The sequence below is a fragment of the Meleagris gallopavo genome, chromosome 22, assembly GCF_905368555.1.
Source record: "Meleagris gallopavo chromosome 22, MGAL_WU_HG_1.1, whole genome shotgun sequence".
In the NCBI taxonomy this organism is placed as follows: domain Eukaryota; kingdom Metazoa; phylum Chordata; class Aves; order Galliformes; family Phasianidae; genus Meleagris; species Meleagris gallopavo.
This window is the reverse complement of record NC_139425.1, coordinates 13,432,525-13,452,846: the sequence shown is the minus strand read 5'-3', so window position 1 is coordinate 13,452,846 and position 20,322 is coordinate 13,432,525. Positions and strand designations below refer to the sequence as shown.

The 20,322-nt window shown below is 44.0% G+C and overlaps 1 protein-coding gene and 1 long non-coding RNA gene across 8 annotated transcripts in view; one reads left to right on the top strand and one right to left on the bottom strand.

Annotated features, from left to right (window-relative positions):
- The window catches only part of NFATC2 (nuclear factor of activated T cells 2), an 88,085-nt gene that overhangs the window by 20,380 nt on the left and 47,383 nt on the right, over nucleotides 1–20,322 (bottom strand). For all 6 annotated transcript variants that reach the window (XM_085241252.1, XM_085241254.1, XM_085241251.1 and 3 more), the window contains exons 7-9: nucleotides 12,593–12,648; nucleotides 11,569–11,695; nucleotides 9,302–9,997 (exon numbers count right to left, since the gene is read on the bottom strand). In XM_085241252.1, the coding sequence (XP_085097378.1) occupies nucleotides 9,302–9,997; nucleotides 11,569–11,695; nucleotides 12,593–12,648 (879 nt within the window). The remainder of the gene's footprint in view (nucleotides 1–9,301; nucleotides 9,998–11,568; nucleotides 11,696–12,592; nucleotides 12,649–20,322) is intronic.
- Nucleotides 9,301–19,470, top strand: LOC146542992 (uncharacterized). Of its 2 annotated transcripts, XR_014887662.1 has the most exons (4): nucleotides 9,301–9,438; nucleotides 11,644–11,894; nucleotides 13,463–13,753; nucleotides 18,785–19,470. It is a non-coding gene; the product is annotated as an uncharacterized LOC146542992 (long non-coding RNA). The 2 variants fall into 2 exon arrangements; XR_014887661.1 differs by lacking the exon at nucleotides 18,785–19,470 and having other exon boundaries at nucleotides 13,463–18,755.

Sequence of the window (20,322 nt, the reverse complement as noted above, 5' to 3'; positions counted from 1 at the left end):
TGAGGGACACACCTAAGCCAGCAGGACAGCTAGACGGTGACCATTACCTACAGAAATGCCGAGCCTTACTTTGGGGTGATGGGGCAGACCTGGGACTCATGTGACTGAAGCTCTGCACACAACATCTGAGGGCAGGAACTGCTCAGCACCAGCAGCATGACCTCCATGGACACCTTCAGAGCCCACTCCCTCCACACAGGAATGGGAAACCCCAGGGGGCTGTGAGCATCCCCCCGGCAGCAGGAGGTATCTGGCCAGACAGATAGCAGTGCCGGGTGCATCACGCTGCCTCCTCTGGCCCTGGGGCTACTGAGCCTCCTGGAGCTGGGCTCTGACAACATCTCCAATGCTGCATTGCTCATAATGACAGCTACTGAACCCAGGGGGGTTTAACTGTCACAATACTTTCACCATTGACTCCTCTTCCTTTGAAGTGGCTCCCCCCTCATTTAGTCATTCTCACTCTTTCCTAAGAAACTTAGAAACCACCTAAATAAATCAGCGCCGATTGAGACACTGCAAATGTCATAAGAGTCATTCATGTGTCTCACTATTCGTCCTACGTTTGACTTGATTCATTCATGAATGATGAAGTCATTCATCATTAAGAAACTGCACCAAACCACACCACCATTTGGGAATCTTTGACTTGGCTCCCCTGGCACAGATAATCAGAGGGAATGATTGCAAGCTCACACTCCTCTAATTTAGTGCTTTTGCCCTGCTCCAAATTATCCTCTGCATGTTAAAAACAAAGGCTCAGCATCCTTGCACGAAGGAAGAGCAAGTCAACACAGAAGCTCTGAAAAAGGATGAAGCCATACAGCGTCACCTGGTTGTCCCTGCACAGCTGCGAGATCTCCCTGCCACGTGGTGCACCCTGGTGCACACCAGATCTGCTGAGTACCTCCCTGCCACGAGCCAAAGCGTGCTCAGAGTGCAGGATGGGACGCTGTGCCCTGTTCTCCCCTGTCACACCTGCCAGTTATCCACGTGGGAAATTCTCCCTCAGATGCAAACCTATCACTCCAGTGTCCATGCGCAGAAGCCAGTAATAGTCTTCTCACTACATCTAGTTCAATGACAATTTCACTCTAAATAAATGGTGTTTGTTCAGCTGAGGGCAGATTTTAGTCCGTTTTGGAGTGCAAACAGTTTCCAAATTAAAAAACCACAAAAAGACGTGTCTTGATTAAAATGGGAACTGTGTGGATTAAGAGAACCTGCAGGGAGATGGAGAGTATTAGACCAGTTTCTCACTTAGTGAATTAGTGCTGCTCTGCTGAGTCACATGGGCAGCACCCCCAAAGTCCTTTGATCCTCAGTGCTTTGGGTTATAGTAGCTGAAGATTTAACTCCTTTATATCCAACATAATCCAATGCTTAAATCTAACTCAGGTCCAAGTTTTCAAAGTCAATGTTATCAGACCATTAGTCATGTGAATACAGAGAGGTCAGAGTTTTAATTGCCAAGCAGATTGTAGTATTTGTAGTAGACACGCACCTATATTGAAGAATGGGACAGTTTCTAAAGCTGGGAATACTTGGATTTAGGTTTTTGCACAGCCCCCTTTAGAGAGAAGATCCAACTGTGAAATTCACAGCTGGATATACGCCCAGACTTCTGTGCTTGCAAAATTGAAGCACGGGGACTTGGAGAGATGATTCAGACACAACTGCATTGTTTACACATTTTAGGCTGGCTTTTACCTTTTTCTGGCTTCTTAGCAAATACAGAAAAAGTCATATTACAAAATGAGGGACTGTGACAGTTAGCAGCTGGCTGACCACTCACATTAGAAGCTAGTATGCTGGGAAGGAACATTACAGTCCTCGAGCATTTGCTTTCTTTCCCCTATCTCTGACGTCCCTGCTGGCGTGACTACAGATGTGCTGCTTGTTTTTCAAACTGTAGAAGTAGGAATGACCTATTAGGTCATGTAGTGCCTCCCATAGCCAATGCAGGGTTGTCTTCTGCATTTGTCCAGTCTGCTTTTACAATTGCTCGAACAGCACACTGCATCCAAGCTAGAGCATACGAGTCTCTTGGAAACTGGTGAGTAACTAGCATTACAAAGTGACTGGGTACTGTAAGGCCATACCAGCTTCTGCTGGGCAGAAAAGCGGCTCCTGCTGCTTGGAGTTTGTATAAGAACATTGCCTTTGACAGGAAATTCAGATGATTTGTCCTTTTTATTTTAAATTGCTAGGGGTTTATAAATAACGGTGTTTTTTAAGAAATGAAGTAATTAAGTATGAAAAGCTAGTGGCAGAAAAATGAATTTTAAATTATTCACCAACAGGGCCTCATTCTTGTGAGAGACAAAAAGCTACGTGGGCCACAGGTGCCCCAGAAACTGCTGTGCTGCCTGCCAGCAACTGCCCTCAGCAGCAACAGTGCTGCTGGTGTGAAACATGCTGTTCTTCTGTAGCAGAAGGCTTTGCAACTGCCTTTCACTTTGCACCACAAACAGGCCGTGTATCTTCAAGATGGTTACTTTCTCCAGGCATCTTATTTCACAACAGTTAGAGTGAATGCGCAGACGTCGTCCCAACCTTCCAATGCAATGGGGCTCTTTACAGCTGCCTGCAATATTTTGGAAGCACAGTTTGAAAACTGCCTGAGCTGTCTGCACCTGACCCACCCAGCAGGATGGGAATCCCAGCAGTACTGGGATTTCAGGGGAGAAAACATCTCTACTCTTTTCTCACTTTCGTGCATTCTTAACACTAACAGCATTTGTAACAAATGAAACTGTGAAAAGCATCAACACCAAACACAGGTGCTGATGGCTCGTGAGTCATGCACCTAATAACCATGAGATTGGTTTTAAAATCGGGCAGTCAATCCCTGCCGCATCCTTTTTGCCCACCCGGATTCTGGAAGACCAAGACATGGTTATAGTTTTAATGTTTTGTTGCTTTTCTTGGATCAAACTTGAAAAGATCACTAAGAGAAAAAAATCTCATAGTTTGCTGCAGCTGCCTGCATAGGGACTTTAAATCACTATCAATATTCCATGACTCGCAATGAAATTACAAAGAATTAGCAAAGCCTTTGAGCTGCCATGTGGACGCAGTGCAGATCCCTGGTTACACCAATTACAAAGTACTTATCTTAAAGGGGAGATAACAGAATACACCATGAGGACAAAGCACGCCTAGCTGCTGGTGTAGCTCCCAGGGGGAACAGTTCCCCACAGCGACACATCTTCATAATAAATGAATCCAGCACATCATGCCATCTTTGCGGGCAATGGCATCAGGATTCATTTTGAGGTGGTAAGAGTACAGAGCTGAGCCCGTGCAATTATTACCCATGTGAGAATCCATTCTACGACATGGGCTGATGCTACCTCTACAAGTCCAGCCGGCTGAGAGGCACCGGTGCTGCTGGTGAAACTGTGCAGCCATGGCCATGCTGGTACAGAACCCTTCCGCAAAGCAGCTGGTGGTGCTTCCCACCTTGGCACCAGACCTGCTGATTGCAACGGTTTTACACCAACAGAGCTGTGTCTATACAAGGGCTCTTACCATAATGGCTGTTAGCAAAAGAAAAAAATATCAGCCACCTCAACCAGCATAGTTATGTGGTAAGCTGCGTAAGACAAGCCTTGTGAAAGGTTTCCAGAAAGCGCTCCTACAGCTCAATGCAAAATGGTAACTCTAGGAATTAACCCCCTTTCCGGCTTTGCACAGTTTTGTTATAAGCCATTTCCTATCTTCACATTTCTCATTTCCAACAGGCTCCATTTCAAAAAAATGTTGTCAAAACAGTTACGATGTTGACCGAACTGAAAGCTCTCTGTGCAGAACACTCAGTGTCACTCCTAGCTGACAGGAAGACCCGACTCATTTTTCTTACACCCTGCACTTGCTTTACGACAGCTTTGCTCTTTCCCTGCACTTTTTAGTGCTGTGCACTAAGAAATGAGGGTCTTTCTAAAAGCCACACCTGTTCTCAGAGACAGGCAATGTATCCTGCCAGCAGTCAATCATTCAGTTCTATAAAGTGGATAGTATACTTAGATATAAGCAGTAAAAAAATAGTGAGTTTGCTGGAAAGACAAAAAGGAGAGAGCAGCTCTGCCATTCCTCCTGTTGGCACATGTGAGCTGTGCCTTCACTGTCTCACTGCTACCCCTGAGCCTGCACACAGGACGTGGCTCAGGGTCCTGGCAGCCTGGGATCCCTCAGGCCAGCTGCTGTTTTACCAGTGGCATTCTGCATCACCTTGGGCAAATCACTCAGCAGCTCCGTGCTTCACTTCATCCATCTGTAAGAGCAGGGGAGAAGCCTTGCCTCTGCTTTCTGCAGTGGAATTGTTTCAGCTTGTTACTGTTCCTCTGCGCTGAACGAATAATGTCACTGGACTGAAAAATGTTACTGTTGTTATCCCTTTAAACTGAAAGTGGATATAGCCTATTTTGGCAGATGTCTTCCAACAGATGGGTGTCTATGGTCTTTATAAGAGCTGTCTGCTGTCTGTGATTCAGAACGCCTAAGGAATGCCACGAACATGGAGCAAATGGACAGCAAGTCTGGGAAAGGGCTTTATTGTGGTTTAGAAGCTCTCAATTCCTAAATGAATGAACAAGTTCTTTTTTTCAAGTGACTCTGCCAGCATTTCAAAACTATCACAGAACTGCTTGATGCCTTCTGAAAACTAGGGGCTTTCTGCTGATAACTGTCCACTGGTTAAGTCTTCAAACAGCAGCAAATTATGTGGACCAGGGTTTACTGCTTTGGTGCATCAGTTCCTGCTGGGACTCTGCCCATCGAGGCACCGAGCGTCCACACACCCATCCTGCACTGTCAGTTCTTGGCAGCTGTGCCCGTGGTCTCCTAGTGGAGCCTGCATGTTCTTTTGAACAGGAAACGCTTTGTAACACAACTTGCCTGTGGGCATTTACTGCACCAATTACAGATTACTGAGCTTGAGAACAAAGAGGTGCCAGTGGAACTATGGTTTTAATCACTCGATTCATTTTCTTCCTTCCTCCACTGCTGATTTTAGATGTATGGGTTTTTCTTTTTCTCGCTCTGTTTTCTTTTGCATGTTTTTAGGCAGCAGGACAGTCACTCAGAAAGTCTACTGGGAGAGGAGCGGTCTTGAAAAGGGGCTGAATTTTCAAACAGTGACACAACTCAGGAGACCTGCTTCTTGATATGGCAATCTTTCTCCTTCCACCTTTTTGTTCTTTTTTCATATCACACCCAGTAAAGCAGGACTCTGGCATGTGACTGCAAGACTTCAGTCCTAATGCGACACAAACACAACAGCAGCAATGCAAGAATGAAGCATGCAGTACCCTGTGAGTGCTGCAAGGTCCCAGCAGAGAACAGAAAATCTGGAATAAAGTCAGTCAGAGCATCAGGAACAAGTCTGATGAATACACAGCTTTGCTGGTGTGTTTGAGCAAAATGCTTCACATTTGGTAAAACCCTGTCTAGCAGAAATGACCACACCTTCTATTAAAAGTAGTTCTAATTAAAAACAGAGCATGGCTTTTTATGATGCAAATTGCTGCCCTCACTGAACCGCAGCTCATTTGTAACATGCAAATTCACTCCTGTCTAAAACATGGGGAAACAAGGACATTTCCCTCTCTGCCTTGGATCACTCTTTTTCTCTGTGCATTCATCGAGTGCAGACACACGCCGAAGACAACTATAAATCCTCCAACCACCTTCTGTGAAGAGAGAGAAAAACTGCTCAGAAAAAAATCCTCCTATCCATGGAGGAAAGGAAAGAATTGCATTTGATTTCAGACCCTGGATTTTCTAGCAGTTGAAAGACAGAACACAAAAAAGAAAACGTAGAGATCTTACACACTCCCAAGTAGGGGCAATGGTTACTGTGGTGGGGACGAACACGCTGCAAAGGGGAAAGTGCCGGTGAATTACAGGCGTTTTGAATTGCACACGTTGCACACCAGTCTTCTGCGAACTTTCTTCTGCATGTGAAATTTTCGCTGCAATACATGAGTTGACTATGAAACACCTCTGCGAATCATCAGTCTGATTGCACTACACGAGCATCTGCCTCGCTTCTCCGCATTAAAGATTACTGGTGCACCAAAAATCACTTAAAGATGCTATATCAAGCAGACAGCCCTGAGCGTCAGATGTGGTTAGATAGTTACCATCTGAATAATGACAACCACTTTTCTTTGTAAAGCAGAAAGCACACAGTGTGACAGCTAAAGCTGAAAGAAGGACTAAATCCGGGGCAGGCAGCTTGATAAAACAACAGCTACACGTCCATTCATTTGTATATGGAAAGACCTAACACCACATTTACACTGCACCTCTACAGGACACTTTCAGATCATGTGGCATCTGAATACTTTGCCTGTGACACATTCACCCTCGTCCTGCTCTTCTCACACCATCCCAGTGTCTCTGTGTGACAGATGGGAGCCGTGGCAGGCAGCTGAGCAGCTTCCCAGGGCTGTGCAGGAAACCTCTGGTTCTTTAGCAGGAGCACAGCCAGTGCCCCAGGCCACAGCCACTCCTGCTCTCCATTCTGCCCTTGCACAAGTCAGCACCAATACGTTTTGGATGGTGTTGCAAATAATCAGTTTTTTACAACTTGTACCGCAGTGGTTGGTTTTGGTGATGAGCTTCACAAAATTGAGGCCTTGGCTGAAACTCGATCTTCCTATGGTCTTCACCTGCCTTTGAAACAAATTGCTTTGTGCCAGCATTACTTGATGTCCCCTGAAGCTTTTCCTGACCACTTATCTTCACTCCCAACATATTTACAAGGGGAATGAATCTGTGAGGCAAAGATTTTGCTGCTCATTTTCCATGTACAGTCCCTTCCTCTGGGGATTCTTCTTTACACTAGTTCATCAGCAAGCTGTGTCTGTGTCTGTATATACATGTACATATGTAAAATAATTGTGTTAAAGTAATTGTGTTATCTATGAGATATTCTTCCCTGGTCACATCCAGGAAGCTCAAACACTGGGACTCTGTACTCCCTCTGAGAGGCGGCAGCTTCAGGAGTGAGAACTGATGGAGCAGTTCTCCATGGGGCCTGTCCCAAGGCACACAAGAAGTTCAGGGCAGAGCTCAGAATAGAAGCAAAGTCCAGAACATTAAGGTTGCGTGTTAACCATGAAGACAGAGGACAAGAGGTGAGAAGAAGGGGTCAGAGATGCAGGAAGAGTCGAAAGCTGGACTGTCAGCAGAAATATGGAGAAAGAAGAACAACAAGGAAGGAGGAGGAAGATGGGGGAAGGGAAGAGGAGAGAAGGGAAGCGAGAGACACCAGAACAGTCATTGCCTAACATCTGAACATCAGCGACAGGGCGGTGTGCTCGTGCCAAGCCATGCTGGGGAGCCATCACCTCAGTATCTGCCTGTGAAAACCACAAGACCTAACGGCTCACTTCATCTCAGAAGAGTTTTCTGGATAAAAGGGATTTGAGGGCAAAGCCTCCATAATCCTTAGGGTTTGGTTTCTTTTAATACTATAAAGAACAAAAATAAACTTTCTAGCTAGGAAAAATACGGCTTTTGTTAAGTTCTGAGTCACTTTTCCTCAGCAGCAAACAAAGTGGCTTTTCAATTCAAGTCCTGAACATTTCAGAATCAAATGTTTTGCAAAGTCCTAAAGTAAATCACAGTTTTCCAAGTCACACTTCTAACCGATGTAAGCTCACTGAAGTCAGTAAGGAGCTGGATGTGACCAACATCACCTTGCTTGATTTGTGCAGATGAATTGATATAGTAATCTCTAACTCTCAGACAGAAGCCTGGAATTTCATTTCTAACTTGCTGCTACTCTGCCTAATGGCTCCTCTTAGAACAGAGGTCAAGCACATCCCTTGTGAGCTATGCTGTATTTACATGCTTCTGGCCTGATTCAAAATCCACTGAAATTAATGTTGTGGTCTGTTTTGGGAGTTCATTTAAGTGGACTTGGGCTCGACTAAAGTTTGCTAGCTTTAACTTCATCTTTCCTTCTTTCTGTTTCTCTTACAAGGTTTTTGCCAAGTATTTCTCATAGAAGAGCCCCTCAGCTAGTCATATTAAAAGTGCCTTACAACACAGCATTCATTTTTATCACCAGAAAGATTATCTTGCTTTGCTATCATGCCCCATTCTCTGAACGGGAAGTGGATTTTCTTAGCTGTTTTCATGCAGGTTGGTAAAAACTCCACAGATTTTACTGTCACAGCACCAAAACTGAATCAATCACATTTATTTCAAACAGAGACCAATGGAGTAAATTAATTAAGTAAATTAATTAAGTAATTGTGGACGTTCTACCTTGTCCACAAAAGCAGCAAAACTGTGTATGACAGCCACAGAGCACTCAGTACCTCAACCTGGGAAAAAAATTATTTCATGCGTACAGTGTTACAATTCTAGTTGGGTTACTGAAGGAGAAATCTCAAATCATGCATGCAATTACCTAGACTGAAAGGATAAGAGCAGTGAATACATGCAAAAATCAAGTCTTTACTTTGTAAGAACGCTCTGTATTAGCAGCAATACATCAAGCAATCTCACTCTGCTCCAGTAAAATCAATGTAAGTTTTGCTAGTGGCCTTCATGACTGCAGCAGCCAGCAGCTAGTATTAACTTTGCATTGATTTCCTCTTGCAAGGAACAGTCCTACTATTTTAATAAAAGAACCAACCAACCAGTTTGCCAGTATCTGCCTACCTAAGAAAAAGCAGGATATGTTCAAAGAAAGCTTTACTCTAACTTATATTCATTCCTAAAGGCTAAATCTGCAAAGCTCACAACAAAGAAACGGCATTGTTTTACTTATCAATGTCCTACTGTTCATCTAGAACATCTGCAATAGTTTTGCCTGCAGCACAACCCTATTCATTACAGGCCTTGATAGACTGTTCAATGGGGTTTTTTTGGTACAAAATGTACAAAAGCATTTTGCAAAGTGGACTTTGCCCTGATATGAATAATAAAAAATAACTTAAAAGTGCATTTTGTTTCAATTTCTCCATTTTTTAAAGTAATGCTTGGCAAATGGAAACAAAATGGCAACAGCTTGAAACCTGACAGCTCACTCCATGTCACGAAGCAAGACAGAGAGTTTCTGCTGAACGCTGCTTTCTGCACAGTAGCCATAGCACACTGCCATCTACCAAAAACGCAACTGATAGAAGACAAAAAACATACTTGTATGAGCAAACAGCAAATACACACACTCATCAGAAGGAGGCCTCGTCATCGTTGTGCCAAGGGACAGGTGGGATTTACACGAGCTTCACCCCTCCCTCCAACCATCAGAGCCGTACAAGAGAGGAGTGGTGCTTACCGTCATCCAGGTACGCTTGGTCCAAATTCTGCTCCTGCTTAATAGTGACTCCAGCTGGTAATACTTCTTTCTGGTCGCTGACTGGTTGTCCATTTTTTGCTGCCCGCTGGCCTGAAGCTGTCTGCTGCTGGATCACGGTAGGATATGAACTCGGACTTAATCTTTGTGCTTGACTGACTTGGGGCTGGCTTGGTCTCGCAACACTGGACGTAAAATTTTCACAGCACATAATGTGCTGAAATTCCTGGTGACTTCCACACCTCAGCTGCTGGTTGGTTGGAGAGTAGTGGATCACTGGAGAAGATTGCTGGTTGCCTGGAGAGTGGTGGAGCACTGCTGAAGTTTGGCCTGGCGAACCAGCATGCACTAGCACTGACCTATGGGCATCTGAAATTGCAACCGGTGTAGCCATCAGACCGGACTGCTGGTATCCCAGCTGGCTTGGGCTAAGGCTCTTGCTTCTTTGGTATACTACTGCAGCTGGATTCTGCGGATGGTATCGAGAATCAGGAGAAGAAAGGCCCGAGCGCAGCTGCTGGCAGGGAGCCATAGTGGCCACAAGACAGGAAGGGGATTCGGTGACCATTGTGTGCTGTGAATAGTACGGCTGTGTTACTGTTCCCAGACCACTGTGTACTGTATTGCAGATTAGGGCTGGATCATAGTCATCAATGGGCTCTGTTTTGATTGATGGTACTACAATAAAGCATGCAAAGGATGTTATTCGTAACAAGCTGATGAGAAACAGAGAAGTTTTCCTTGAAGTAAAAAGAGATTTAAACCATTTATGAGATCTACACGTGCAAGCTCATATCACATAGGCATTAAATTTAACAAAACATATATTTGCAATTGTGGGAGGCTCTCGCTTGAATGCATTTTGTACTAAGATGTTCCAGAAAGTCTTTAATCAATAATTTAACCACAAATTTCTGAAAATTGAAAAATACAATATTTTAAGTCATATATTCATTCATTTAAGAGCCATTCTGGAACATAAGCAAAGTAAGAAACACCACAGATAGGTGTTCCACGTAATATTTGCATCTGAAAAGAAGAGTGCATGAACAGATGAACAGCCATTCTGTGACACATATGACACTTCATTTTTCTACCAAACATTTAGCCAGTGACCAAAGTGAACTACTGAAGGGCTGTCTTTCAGGTCTTCTGCTACAAGTAACATCCTCAGTACAAAGATCACCACTTAGGAAAAGTTGCCTGAGTCTTGGTATGAGTAAATGGTCTTCTGGTCTTCTACAGACAAATTCTGACATTTCTAAAGCTTTTTTGTTTTGTTTTGTTTTGTTTTTTGTTTGTTTGTTTAAACTTTTCCCAAAGCTTAATACAGAAATATCATACAATAGAAACCATATAATGGTCAAGCAACAGTGTTATTTCTTTGGGAAGTGTAAGCTTTCTACTCTGAAGCAGCTTGTTTCAGAGGTTGTCTTTAAATTGTACTTGTCAATACTATTCAATAGGAAAACAATTTAGCACTGCATTAAACCTTTGTGACAGTGATATCCTACACAATTCATACATCTAAGGAGAGAATCAACAACTGTTAAGTTGGAGCAGATTAAAAGAAAACCAGGATGAATGTTTGCTTGTTCTTAGAAACCAGTCAAATTAAGACATCATTTTGAAGCTTGAAAAAATCTGGTACTGTTATTTTATGCTTTCTGGTTTCCACAAGCACAATACTCTGATTTTCTCACAACGTTTTTTTCCGGCCAAAGCTAAGAAATTCTGGGAATCTCATTAGTAATCCTGTTGAGTTTATTGTGAGATTGCTCACCAATTCCCAAGAGTTAAAACATCACAAAAGCACTCATATTTTTCTCAACAACTCCATTCTGAAGAGTATATATTACTCTTCTTCCTCCTTACCAAGCCCTTTTTAATTTTCCCAGATCCGATGTTATCTTACTGTTGTACACGTCAGCTGGGGAAGGCAATGCTCATTGTTTTCACTGGGTCAAATCATGTCACAGACTGAGTCTGCTCCCACTGAAGTTGTTGGCAAACTCCCATCGAGTGAATGAGGCAGAGTCAGTCCATGGCCTATGTAGCTGCCCCCTTAAGTTTATGGGAAATTCTCAATCTGAAATCACGTGCATCCTTTAAACCAAACAGTTGTCGAGCACTTATTTGCAATTAGCTGAATGAAATTAGTAAAATTTAGATCCTCATATAATGGGGAAACAACATAGTGGAAAATAAAATCTTGCTCATGAGGACTAGGCACTGTCCTTGAGAATTACCTGGGTGATAGGTAAAATGCTGGGGTTGGCTTCTTTTCCTTTTACCATTGATGACATAGAAATTCACCTTCACAGGTGTGCGAATGTGCTTGTTGCGGTACTCCGGTATTTCTACAAAGAGCATGCTCTGAAACAGCGAAAGGGGACGGTGTAGAATTAGTAACTGAGGCCAACAGCAGATTGTTGTGAGCATCTCCCCCATTACACGCCCAGGGATCAAGGAAGAGAAGCCTTCCAATTCATCCCTATAAAGAAGATGACGTGAGGAAGAAAGGAAAAAAGAACAGATGGTGAAAAACAGGAAGACTTTTGGCATTAGGAAATTGGTTTGTATGCACTGTATCCTCTCTGGTACTTGATGTTATCCTCAATTTGCAGACAGAGATCTCAGCTACAAATAAAAGACACAGAATGGGTGCCTGCTAAACAAATAAGTATTGTAGATTTCCCTCTGTGTTAGAATAAACTTGGTTATTCTATAGGTTTCTTTCTTACAGCCAGATCTTGATTCCATGGAAATTAACAGTGAGTGCCCCCTTCTCTTCCACAAGGGCAGGCATGGCCCATGGCAATGCAAGTGCTAGCTCCTAAATGTGCTCAGCTACTACAGTACAGTCCCAGTAGCAAAGTGAACAATGAGACTCATTCCCTTGAAAGACCAATGTTAATTTTAAATACTGTAGTGCAAATCCTGTCCTGCACAGTACACTGCACCCAAGACTTCCACATAGGCAAAAGGAAGTCAGGACAGCCAGCATCCTGCAGAGGACTCTTTCAAAACTGGGCTGATACAATAGTGTCTTCTGCAAGAACACAAAATCTAGCAGTTATTCAATTTGCTGTGGGTTACTGCTAAATGAATAGTTTCTTTTTGCAGCACATCTACTACTGAAGCATTTGACATTTGTGCCTCACAGCAGATAGCAGCTCTTTCTGTTGAGACGCTCTTTAGAAACTACCCCCTGAATACAAGCTGCTGTCTGAGAAGCACAAGGAGAGGACATCCAATGTTTTGCATACTTACAGGCTGGCTCTTATCTTTATCCACTGTTGCCTCCATTTCCCAGATCTGCTGCCCATCTAGAAGAACATTACAGTATTAACCTAACTGTATCTTTTTAAAATCATAAACCTTAGGAAAAAAAAGCAACAAATTAAGGGCAAAGCTCTCAAAATGGACTTAATTTCAACCAAAAGGAACAACATTTAACTTAAATACACCGTTGAACACTTCTCTCACCAGGAAAAGACTCACACATCAAAATTAAATGTTTATGTAGAAATTAAGCAAACTGAGGAATGAAATATTCCACACAAGTGCAACATCTGCTTTTTAGCAGACTTGATTTCTGCCACCTTCACTGAGGGAGGGCACCAGAAGGTCAGATACCTCCTAAATGATCACACTGGATCAGGGGTGCAGCAAACTTTCTGCTGCTTCAAGCTAAAACCACACAGTTCCCCACCAGTGTAATAGGGGCAGTGTGGGTGAGGAGGTGAAGGAAAGCCTAAGTAAAAATTCAGCCCTGATGCACAGAGACTGTAGCATGCAAAACTGAGTGACTTCAGGGCTGACTTCTAAAGGTGCTGTGCTGTGAAGCTGGCAGATGCTCTGAGCATAGGTTTTTTTCTAGAATTAGTTCATCAGGGACGGATTCTTGATGTAACTGGGAAGTCAGCTACAGAATCGCAGAATCTCAGAAGTTGGAAGGGACCTCTGACGATTACTGAGTCCAACCTCCCTGTTAAAGCAGGTTCCCCCCAGTAGATTGCACAGGAAGTTATCCAGATGGGTTTTGAGTATCTCCACAGGAGGCTCCAGAATCTCTTAGGACAGCTGTTCCAGAGCTCCGTCACCCTCAGATTAAACAAGTTTTTTCTTCATCTTTTTCAGATGGAACTTCCTATGTTTCAGTTTGTGCCCACCTACCCTTGTTCTGCTGCTGGGCACTGCTTAAAAGGAGACTGGTCCCATTCAATGGACTCCCATTCTGTAGATACTTATTAGCATTGGTAAGATCCCTTCTCAGTCTGTTCCAGGAGGAACAGTTCCAGTTCTCTTAATCTTTCCTCGTAAGAGAGACGCTCCAGGTTCCAAACATCCTTGCGGCCTCCACTGGAATCTCCCTAGAAGATCCCCATCTTTCTCCAAGTGGAGAGTCCAGAACTGGACACAGTACTCCAGGTGCGCCCTCACCAAGGCAGAGTAGAGGGGGAGGTGATCTCCCTCACCCTGCTGGCCACACTCTGTGCAATGCACCCCAGGGTACCATTGGCCTTCCCAGCCACAAGCTCACACTGCTGGCTCACGGTCAGCCTGGCGTGCAGGGCCTTCTCTGAAGAGCTCCTCTCCAGCAGGACAGCCCCCAACCTGCACGAATGCGGTGTAGGATCCCTACACTTGCCCTTACTGAGCTCTGCCCAGCTCTACAGTTTGTGCAGGTTTCACTGAATGGTAGCACAGCCTTCTGGTGTGTCAGCACTCCTTCCAGCTTTGTATCATCTGCAAACTTGCAGAGGGTGCATTCTATCCCCTCATCCTGGTCATTGATGAAGATGTTGAACAAGACCAGATGCTATGCAAGATACTTGACTTCTGTTATACGTGCCTTCTTACTATATATACTTATTTCTTACACGTGCAAAATAAAACTTTGGCATATGATAAGAAGAAACAAATCTCCTCTGACAGAAGAACAAGCCTAGTACCTTCAAAAAAAGGGCCTCTTACCTTTCTGAAAGTTTCATTTTAAAATGAGTAGTGGTGACATATACAAAATATCATGCTCTGAAATACGCAGCCATGGGGCTGGCGTCTGCATTAGAGAGGGAGGAACTGCAGGGTTCCCTCCTGCATGCCCAGGCCTGGTAGCATAGCATAAAGTCTCATAAAAACACTTCTTCTCAGAGGACTTGTTATTTTTCCTGATTCTTGGAAATGCTGCAAAAGCTGCTTTTGTCCTCTGTTATTTAAGTACTTCTGCTTCTGGCAAAAAGGGAAATGAAAGAGTATTTTTAAATGCGTTTTGCATTTCTTCTGTTGCTTTCTCTTTGTTCTCCCCTCCACAGACACTGAGCTAACAGATGTGTCCAGCTCTCAGGGTATCATCTCCTCGGGAAGGGCTCATGCTGCTGCTCTGCACCATGGCCGTGGCCCTATTGCTTCAACCCCAGGGTCCCAGCATGACCCTTGAGCCCGGCAGGACCATGCCTCCCCTAGCACACCCTATCCAGGAAACCTCAGCTACATTCTGGCCCCTAAACACTCACAAGGAGGAGGAGGGTTTCCCTGGGTGTCCACAATGTGCCCCTTCTTCTCTTTGACCTTGCTGGGTCCCCCTGTGTTTCCCTTGGCTTGCTGCGTCTCTTGCTCTCATGCACACACACATCACCGCTGCAGCGCAACGTCCAAACACCTCCCTCCAGCACTTGCAACAGCATTTTGTTGCAAGGAGGAAACACAAAATGTCTCTGGCTTCTTCTCTTTTCAGCATTTCAAGTCCCTCCCCAGCAAGTCAGTCGTCTTCTCCACGCTAGCATGTGGATTAGCGACGGGTGGCGGGGAGGAGATGGCCAGAGCAAGCGGAGTAATTGGAGCAGCAAGCTCTCGTCTGGCTGCTGTTAGCCCTGCCATCCCAGAGGACCGCTGTGCAAATGAATGGAAAGTATTCTGATAGCTAATAACAAGCATTTGCTTTGGCCACTGCTCTGGGCTGTTGCAGGTTAAATCTATGCCCCCGTTAATGTAGCTAATGCTTTACTATGGCTGCAAAGGCAAACACATTTGGGGAAGCGGGAGGCTGCGGGTTTAATCCCGCAGACACCAAATGCATCCTCTGATGACAAGGCAGTAAATACTTAATGGGGGGATTCCCCTTTGAGGTGACTCTTGTGAAAAGAAACCATCGTAATAGGTGCTAACGCACGTTACCACATATGCCAAAACAACTCCAAAAGAGCAATTTTTATAGCCCTCTGAGGAAAAGAGGTGGTAAAAGGAAACAGGAAGATACGAAACAAGAAGATATGACATAAAAGTTCTAAGAGGGACATGCGTTAGGAATAGTCTCAGCAATGCAATACGAAGATGTCCTGACAAAGCCTGCCAATACTTGACACTGTTTTCCCTCCAGGCAGTTTTTTCATCTTTGTTTCTATACTGTTAAATTTAAACAGCCTGTGCAGATGCAACAGCACTAACTTTGCATAGAAGGTAGATATCAAAAGGATTTGTCAGTCCAAAATGCAAAAAATAAAAGAGAAATAATTCCAAAAGTCATCTGCCATGCTCATGAGGCCTGTGAAGCATATGTGACCACAATCACAGTTGATTTGATTTAGTAACCCAGCCACTGAAATCGCACTAAAAGCTAATGAAGCCAACCATAAAAATCAAATGATGTTTAGGCTGAGTCCAAAGTCTGGGGAGAGTGAGACGAAGCCCAACTAAACAAGAAATAATTGTATTTGGGGTTATCATTCTAACGATGATGGATGCATCTGTTTGGATATATTAATGCTTGCAGCAGCTAAACAGGATCCTAACAAATCTGTCAGCAGCATCAATCCCTGTTCTTTAGGCACCAAAGCCCTGTTGAAGATAAGCACTCCACAGCTCACTTGCTGACCTTAATGCTTAAATTCCAATGGTATGGCTCCATCTGTCTCACATGTCACTTCCACGGTTGTGAATGCACGATCTTTACTTCAAAGTAATCAGTATCTGGTTTCCTTGTAACCCCTGTGGACAGGCACACTACAATGAGCTTTTGGCATATGCTATACTGCAATGGTGCAAAAACTGCAATGGTGCAAAACCTGCAATGGTGCAAAAACTGCAATGGTGCAAAAACTGCAATGGTGTGACGGCATCATTTTTTCTGAAGCCTTTTAAAGAGGCAAGGTGCAGAGCTGTGCCAGCATGCAGAGCACTGCAGGACATCCCAGTACGAACAAGGCTCACGTGAGAGCTCAGTGTCAGCTCCACGTGTGTGGTGCATCTCAAATTCAACCTCCCCAGCGGGGAATTCAATCGGTGGCTCTGAACGGAGTGGTAGTTCCTCTCAAGATGATAAAATACTTTTGGATGTAGACCCTGAGGTCTTACCAGCCACGGCTGCCTCATGCAATATTTTTACTGTTGTGGTTCTCTGCTCATTTAATGGTTTGTCTTAGTTGGCAAGTCTTTAACACCACAGGTCAGGGAAATGTTCAGGAAATAGAGATTTTTGTGCTGCTTCAGGGTTATGAGACATAGCATTAAACCCCGATGAGAGATCCGATTGTGTCAGCACTCTTTGGAGGAATGAATGAGTTGTTGGAAGAAAGTAACTCTACCCTATCTAGCTCAAACCGTGATCATACCAAAAGTCTTGCTTCAAACTTTGGGAAAATCAAAACGTCAGTCTGCATTAGGAACATTTTGGGTGATTCTCTGCAGCCCCTTATAAGGCTTTTTATAACTAGCCAATTAAAGGTTTTCTGAACCAGTTACAGCCTTTACACATTATTCACGATCCTTTACTCATGACTTTGGGGTCAGTAACTAGCAGAGAAACAAACTTGCTGCTTTATTTGAACAAGCATGACTGATGGACTGAGAGGTTCAGGAAATTTTCTTTGCAGCTCTCTCCAACTGCAGACTAAGTGCACTATTGTGCTGATTCTGTACAGGATCCTGCGCCTGCATGTGATTTTATGCCTGAAAATGTACATTGCTTTTCAGTCAAGCATTACACAAATTACTTAATGAACAACCTGTTACCTTTTTCCCAGGCAGCAAACCATGCGAGTTCCCTGCAGAAATCGAGCCTGGTAGCCATGGGGCAGCTGCCCCCACCACGCATTTCTGCAGTGTTCCCTTTGGGCTTGCAATGAATTGTCCCAGTTCAATGTGTTTCTGGGAAACTCTTCCAAAAACACCCAACAATTACCTCTGTCAAGTTTTATCAGTACACAACAGGCAACTCTGGAAACAGCCAAGGCTTTTTAAGCCACCTCAAAAACAAAGCAAATACAAGGGCTTTCCAGCAAAGCAGACACATTTGGGATGTAGAAACCTTACAGACAGGGGAAAACATGCACAAATCTCCTGCTCTTTTTGAGGACGAATTCTGCTTTTAGCCAGGAAGTTATTCTGGTTCACGTCAGAGCAGGTTTGCTCAGCACCCAGACCTAAGCAGTTGTGGCCTCCTTTTACTTCAGAACAGTTGTAAAACTTTAGAGCAAACACAGCGTGAATGAAATTACAACTTGCAAAAGAAGAGCGACTGACTTCTTCACTGAGCTTGATTTCTTTTTCTTTCTGAAGCAGGACTGCGCACAGCAGTTAACGAAGCTCTGTTTATAGGGAGCTGAGGCCAGCGCCTTCATTTAACTGAGGACGTGAGTTTGAGTCACCAAGGCCAAAGATACAAGTCAAGGTCTGGGAGGTAAAAGGCCAACGGATTAGTCATCCGCCATCCAGCCCAGCCCCACATCTGACATTTTGCACAGTGAGAATGAGTCTAGAGGAGATTTCTCCCCAGCTATTGTTGAGGAATTCAATTCACACTAAAGAGACCCATACAGTAGTGGAGCAGGGAAGCAGCTGAGGCAGCCTGTCATACCAGAGCTCTCCCAAACAACCCTTATGCCAACTCATCAAAACAGATAGTTGTTTTCTTAAGATTATATGTGTGTTTGTATGTGTGTCTGTCTGTGTGTGTATAAATTATTAAACAAAAGCTCCTCTCAAAATAAAACCACTGGGAACCTCCATGTAATAAAATGAGTCACACCAGGATGCGATGACTAAGTGGGAGAATAGGGAATTCCACTCCCTGTGCCAGCTTTTTATATGATCGATTTTCTGTCAACAGGTGATGGGAGCTTGTCCCTCTGCCATTTGTTTATTCCCAGAATTATTTCTTTTTAATTTTCTCTTTAAACAATTAAGATTCAGAGTTGAATAACGAGGCCCAGGCATGCTGCCACCAGGCGCCCCCATAGCAAACAGCGAGCCAGGGAATCCAGGCCAGTAGGGGCTGCCTGTGTTAATAAGGATTTACCAGCTGTAAAATTCCAAAATCTTGTGTCATACGGGGAAACCTTCCAAAACACTGGATTCCACCCTGTCTCGCTGAGCCTCTGACAGCTATGGCAACTCCATTCCTGCAGCCACACACTCTTTTGCATTTTTGTCTGTGTGATCCTTAGATTTTTTCCTGTTTTGCAGTGTTTTTCTGAGATCCCCAGCTTCATGTCTAACAGCCGTCCTGAGGGATCACAAGCACACCTGGCTCCAGCAGCACATTTGGCCATGCAGTAAACCTGTGCGCAGAAAGATTTGCTGGGCTTTCAGCAGCTACGGTTGCAAGAAGCAGCAGCAGATGTCCTGTCTACCCCGAGACACCCCAGTCTGCTAAACAAAAAAGGACAAACTCAAATCTGCCTGATTAACACTTGTTACTCTGCAGCGCTCATAAATGAAGATATCTGCTGGATGTCTTTCTCTTTTGCTCAGAAAGAACAAACAGAACAGAAACTCAGAGAAAACAATCTCCCCCCAACCCTTCCTAGTTCTGACTTTTTTTTGCAGCAACAACCACCAAGCAGTCAATACAGTGCACTGCAAGGCATAGTAAGAAGAGGAGATTAATCTGTGAGGTGATCACTTTCAGCTAACATAAAAATCAGATGGGCCTCCTGACACAGAGACCAATAATGTACACCCTTGGGTCATCCCATTCATCATATTGTTCACATATTGTGAACAAATGGAATTATTTCAAACTACAGTACCACTCTTAGTTTTGCTAACTCCACAGATGTCCCCAAAGATTTGTGCTTTCTTCCTTAGCCTTTTCCATAACAAAATAAACAGTAGTTTGTTGGTTTGTTTTTCACCATTTTGCCTCAGATTAAGATACCATATAAACCTACACTGTGATGGACAGTCAGCAGTGTGAGTGACTGAGTTGTGACCAGGTTCTAAAGATAGGTTCTGCTCCTCTCAGTTCTCCAGCACTTAAACCTTCTATTTCAGTTCACTGGTTTAGAAATCCAGTGAGAGAGCTGGAGCTTCCAGTTTGCATGATAGCTTTAAAGTTGTTTGCTGAACCAAGATACAAAACATCTCTGTTCAATGCATATGGGGAAAAAAAATGAAAGTTTCAAAATGTTTTGAGCTTCTCTTTGATTTGCTGAGTAAGTTGCATCAATAATTTTGCATCATTAAGTTCAAAGAGAAAATTGTTCAAAGTCATCAATGATCAAAAAGACATTTTTTGGTCACTGACAAAATCGTCAGACAAATGACTGCCATCCAGTCCCTTGTCTGGGAGATGGGGAGGCATTTCAAGCTTGTCACAACAGAAAAGGGAACGATCTTATAATTTCCTTTCACATCTCCCACAAAAGATGCCAATCTTCAGCCCCAGCTCCTCACTGTCATCAATATAGAAGCCAACTTCTGTTCACACTTTGTGTCATAACGCCCTCCCATCACACTTTTCTACAGCAAACTGCACTGTCCAGAAGTCTGTCTCACATTTCAAGTTGTGAGTGATTGTGAGCAGATAAACATCAACTTACACAATTACAACAAGTATGGGCTGCAAAAGGCACTTCCTGCATAGGAGAACACTTGCAATAGTGTCAGCCAGTACGTGCCTTGGGATTCACAGATGTGAGGCAACACTGACTCTGGACTCAGCCTCCAAAGGGGCTGCAGCTCAAAGAACACATCGCCCCTTGTTCAGGCTGCCCTACTGC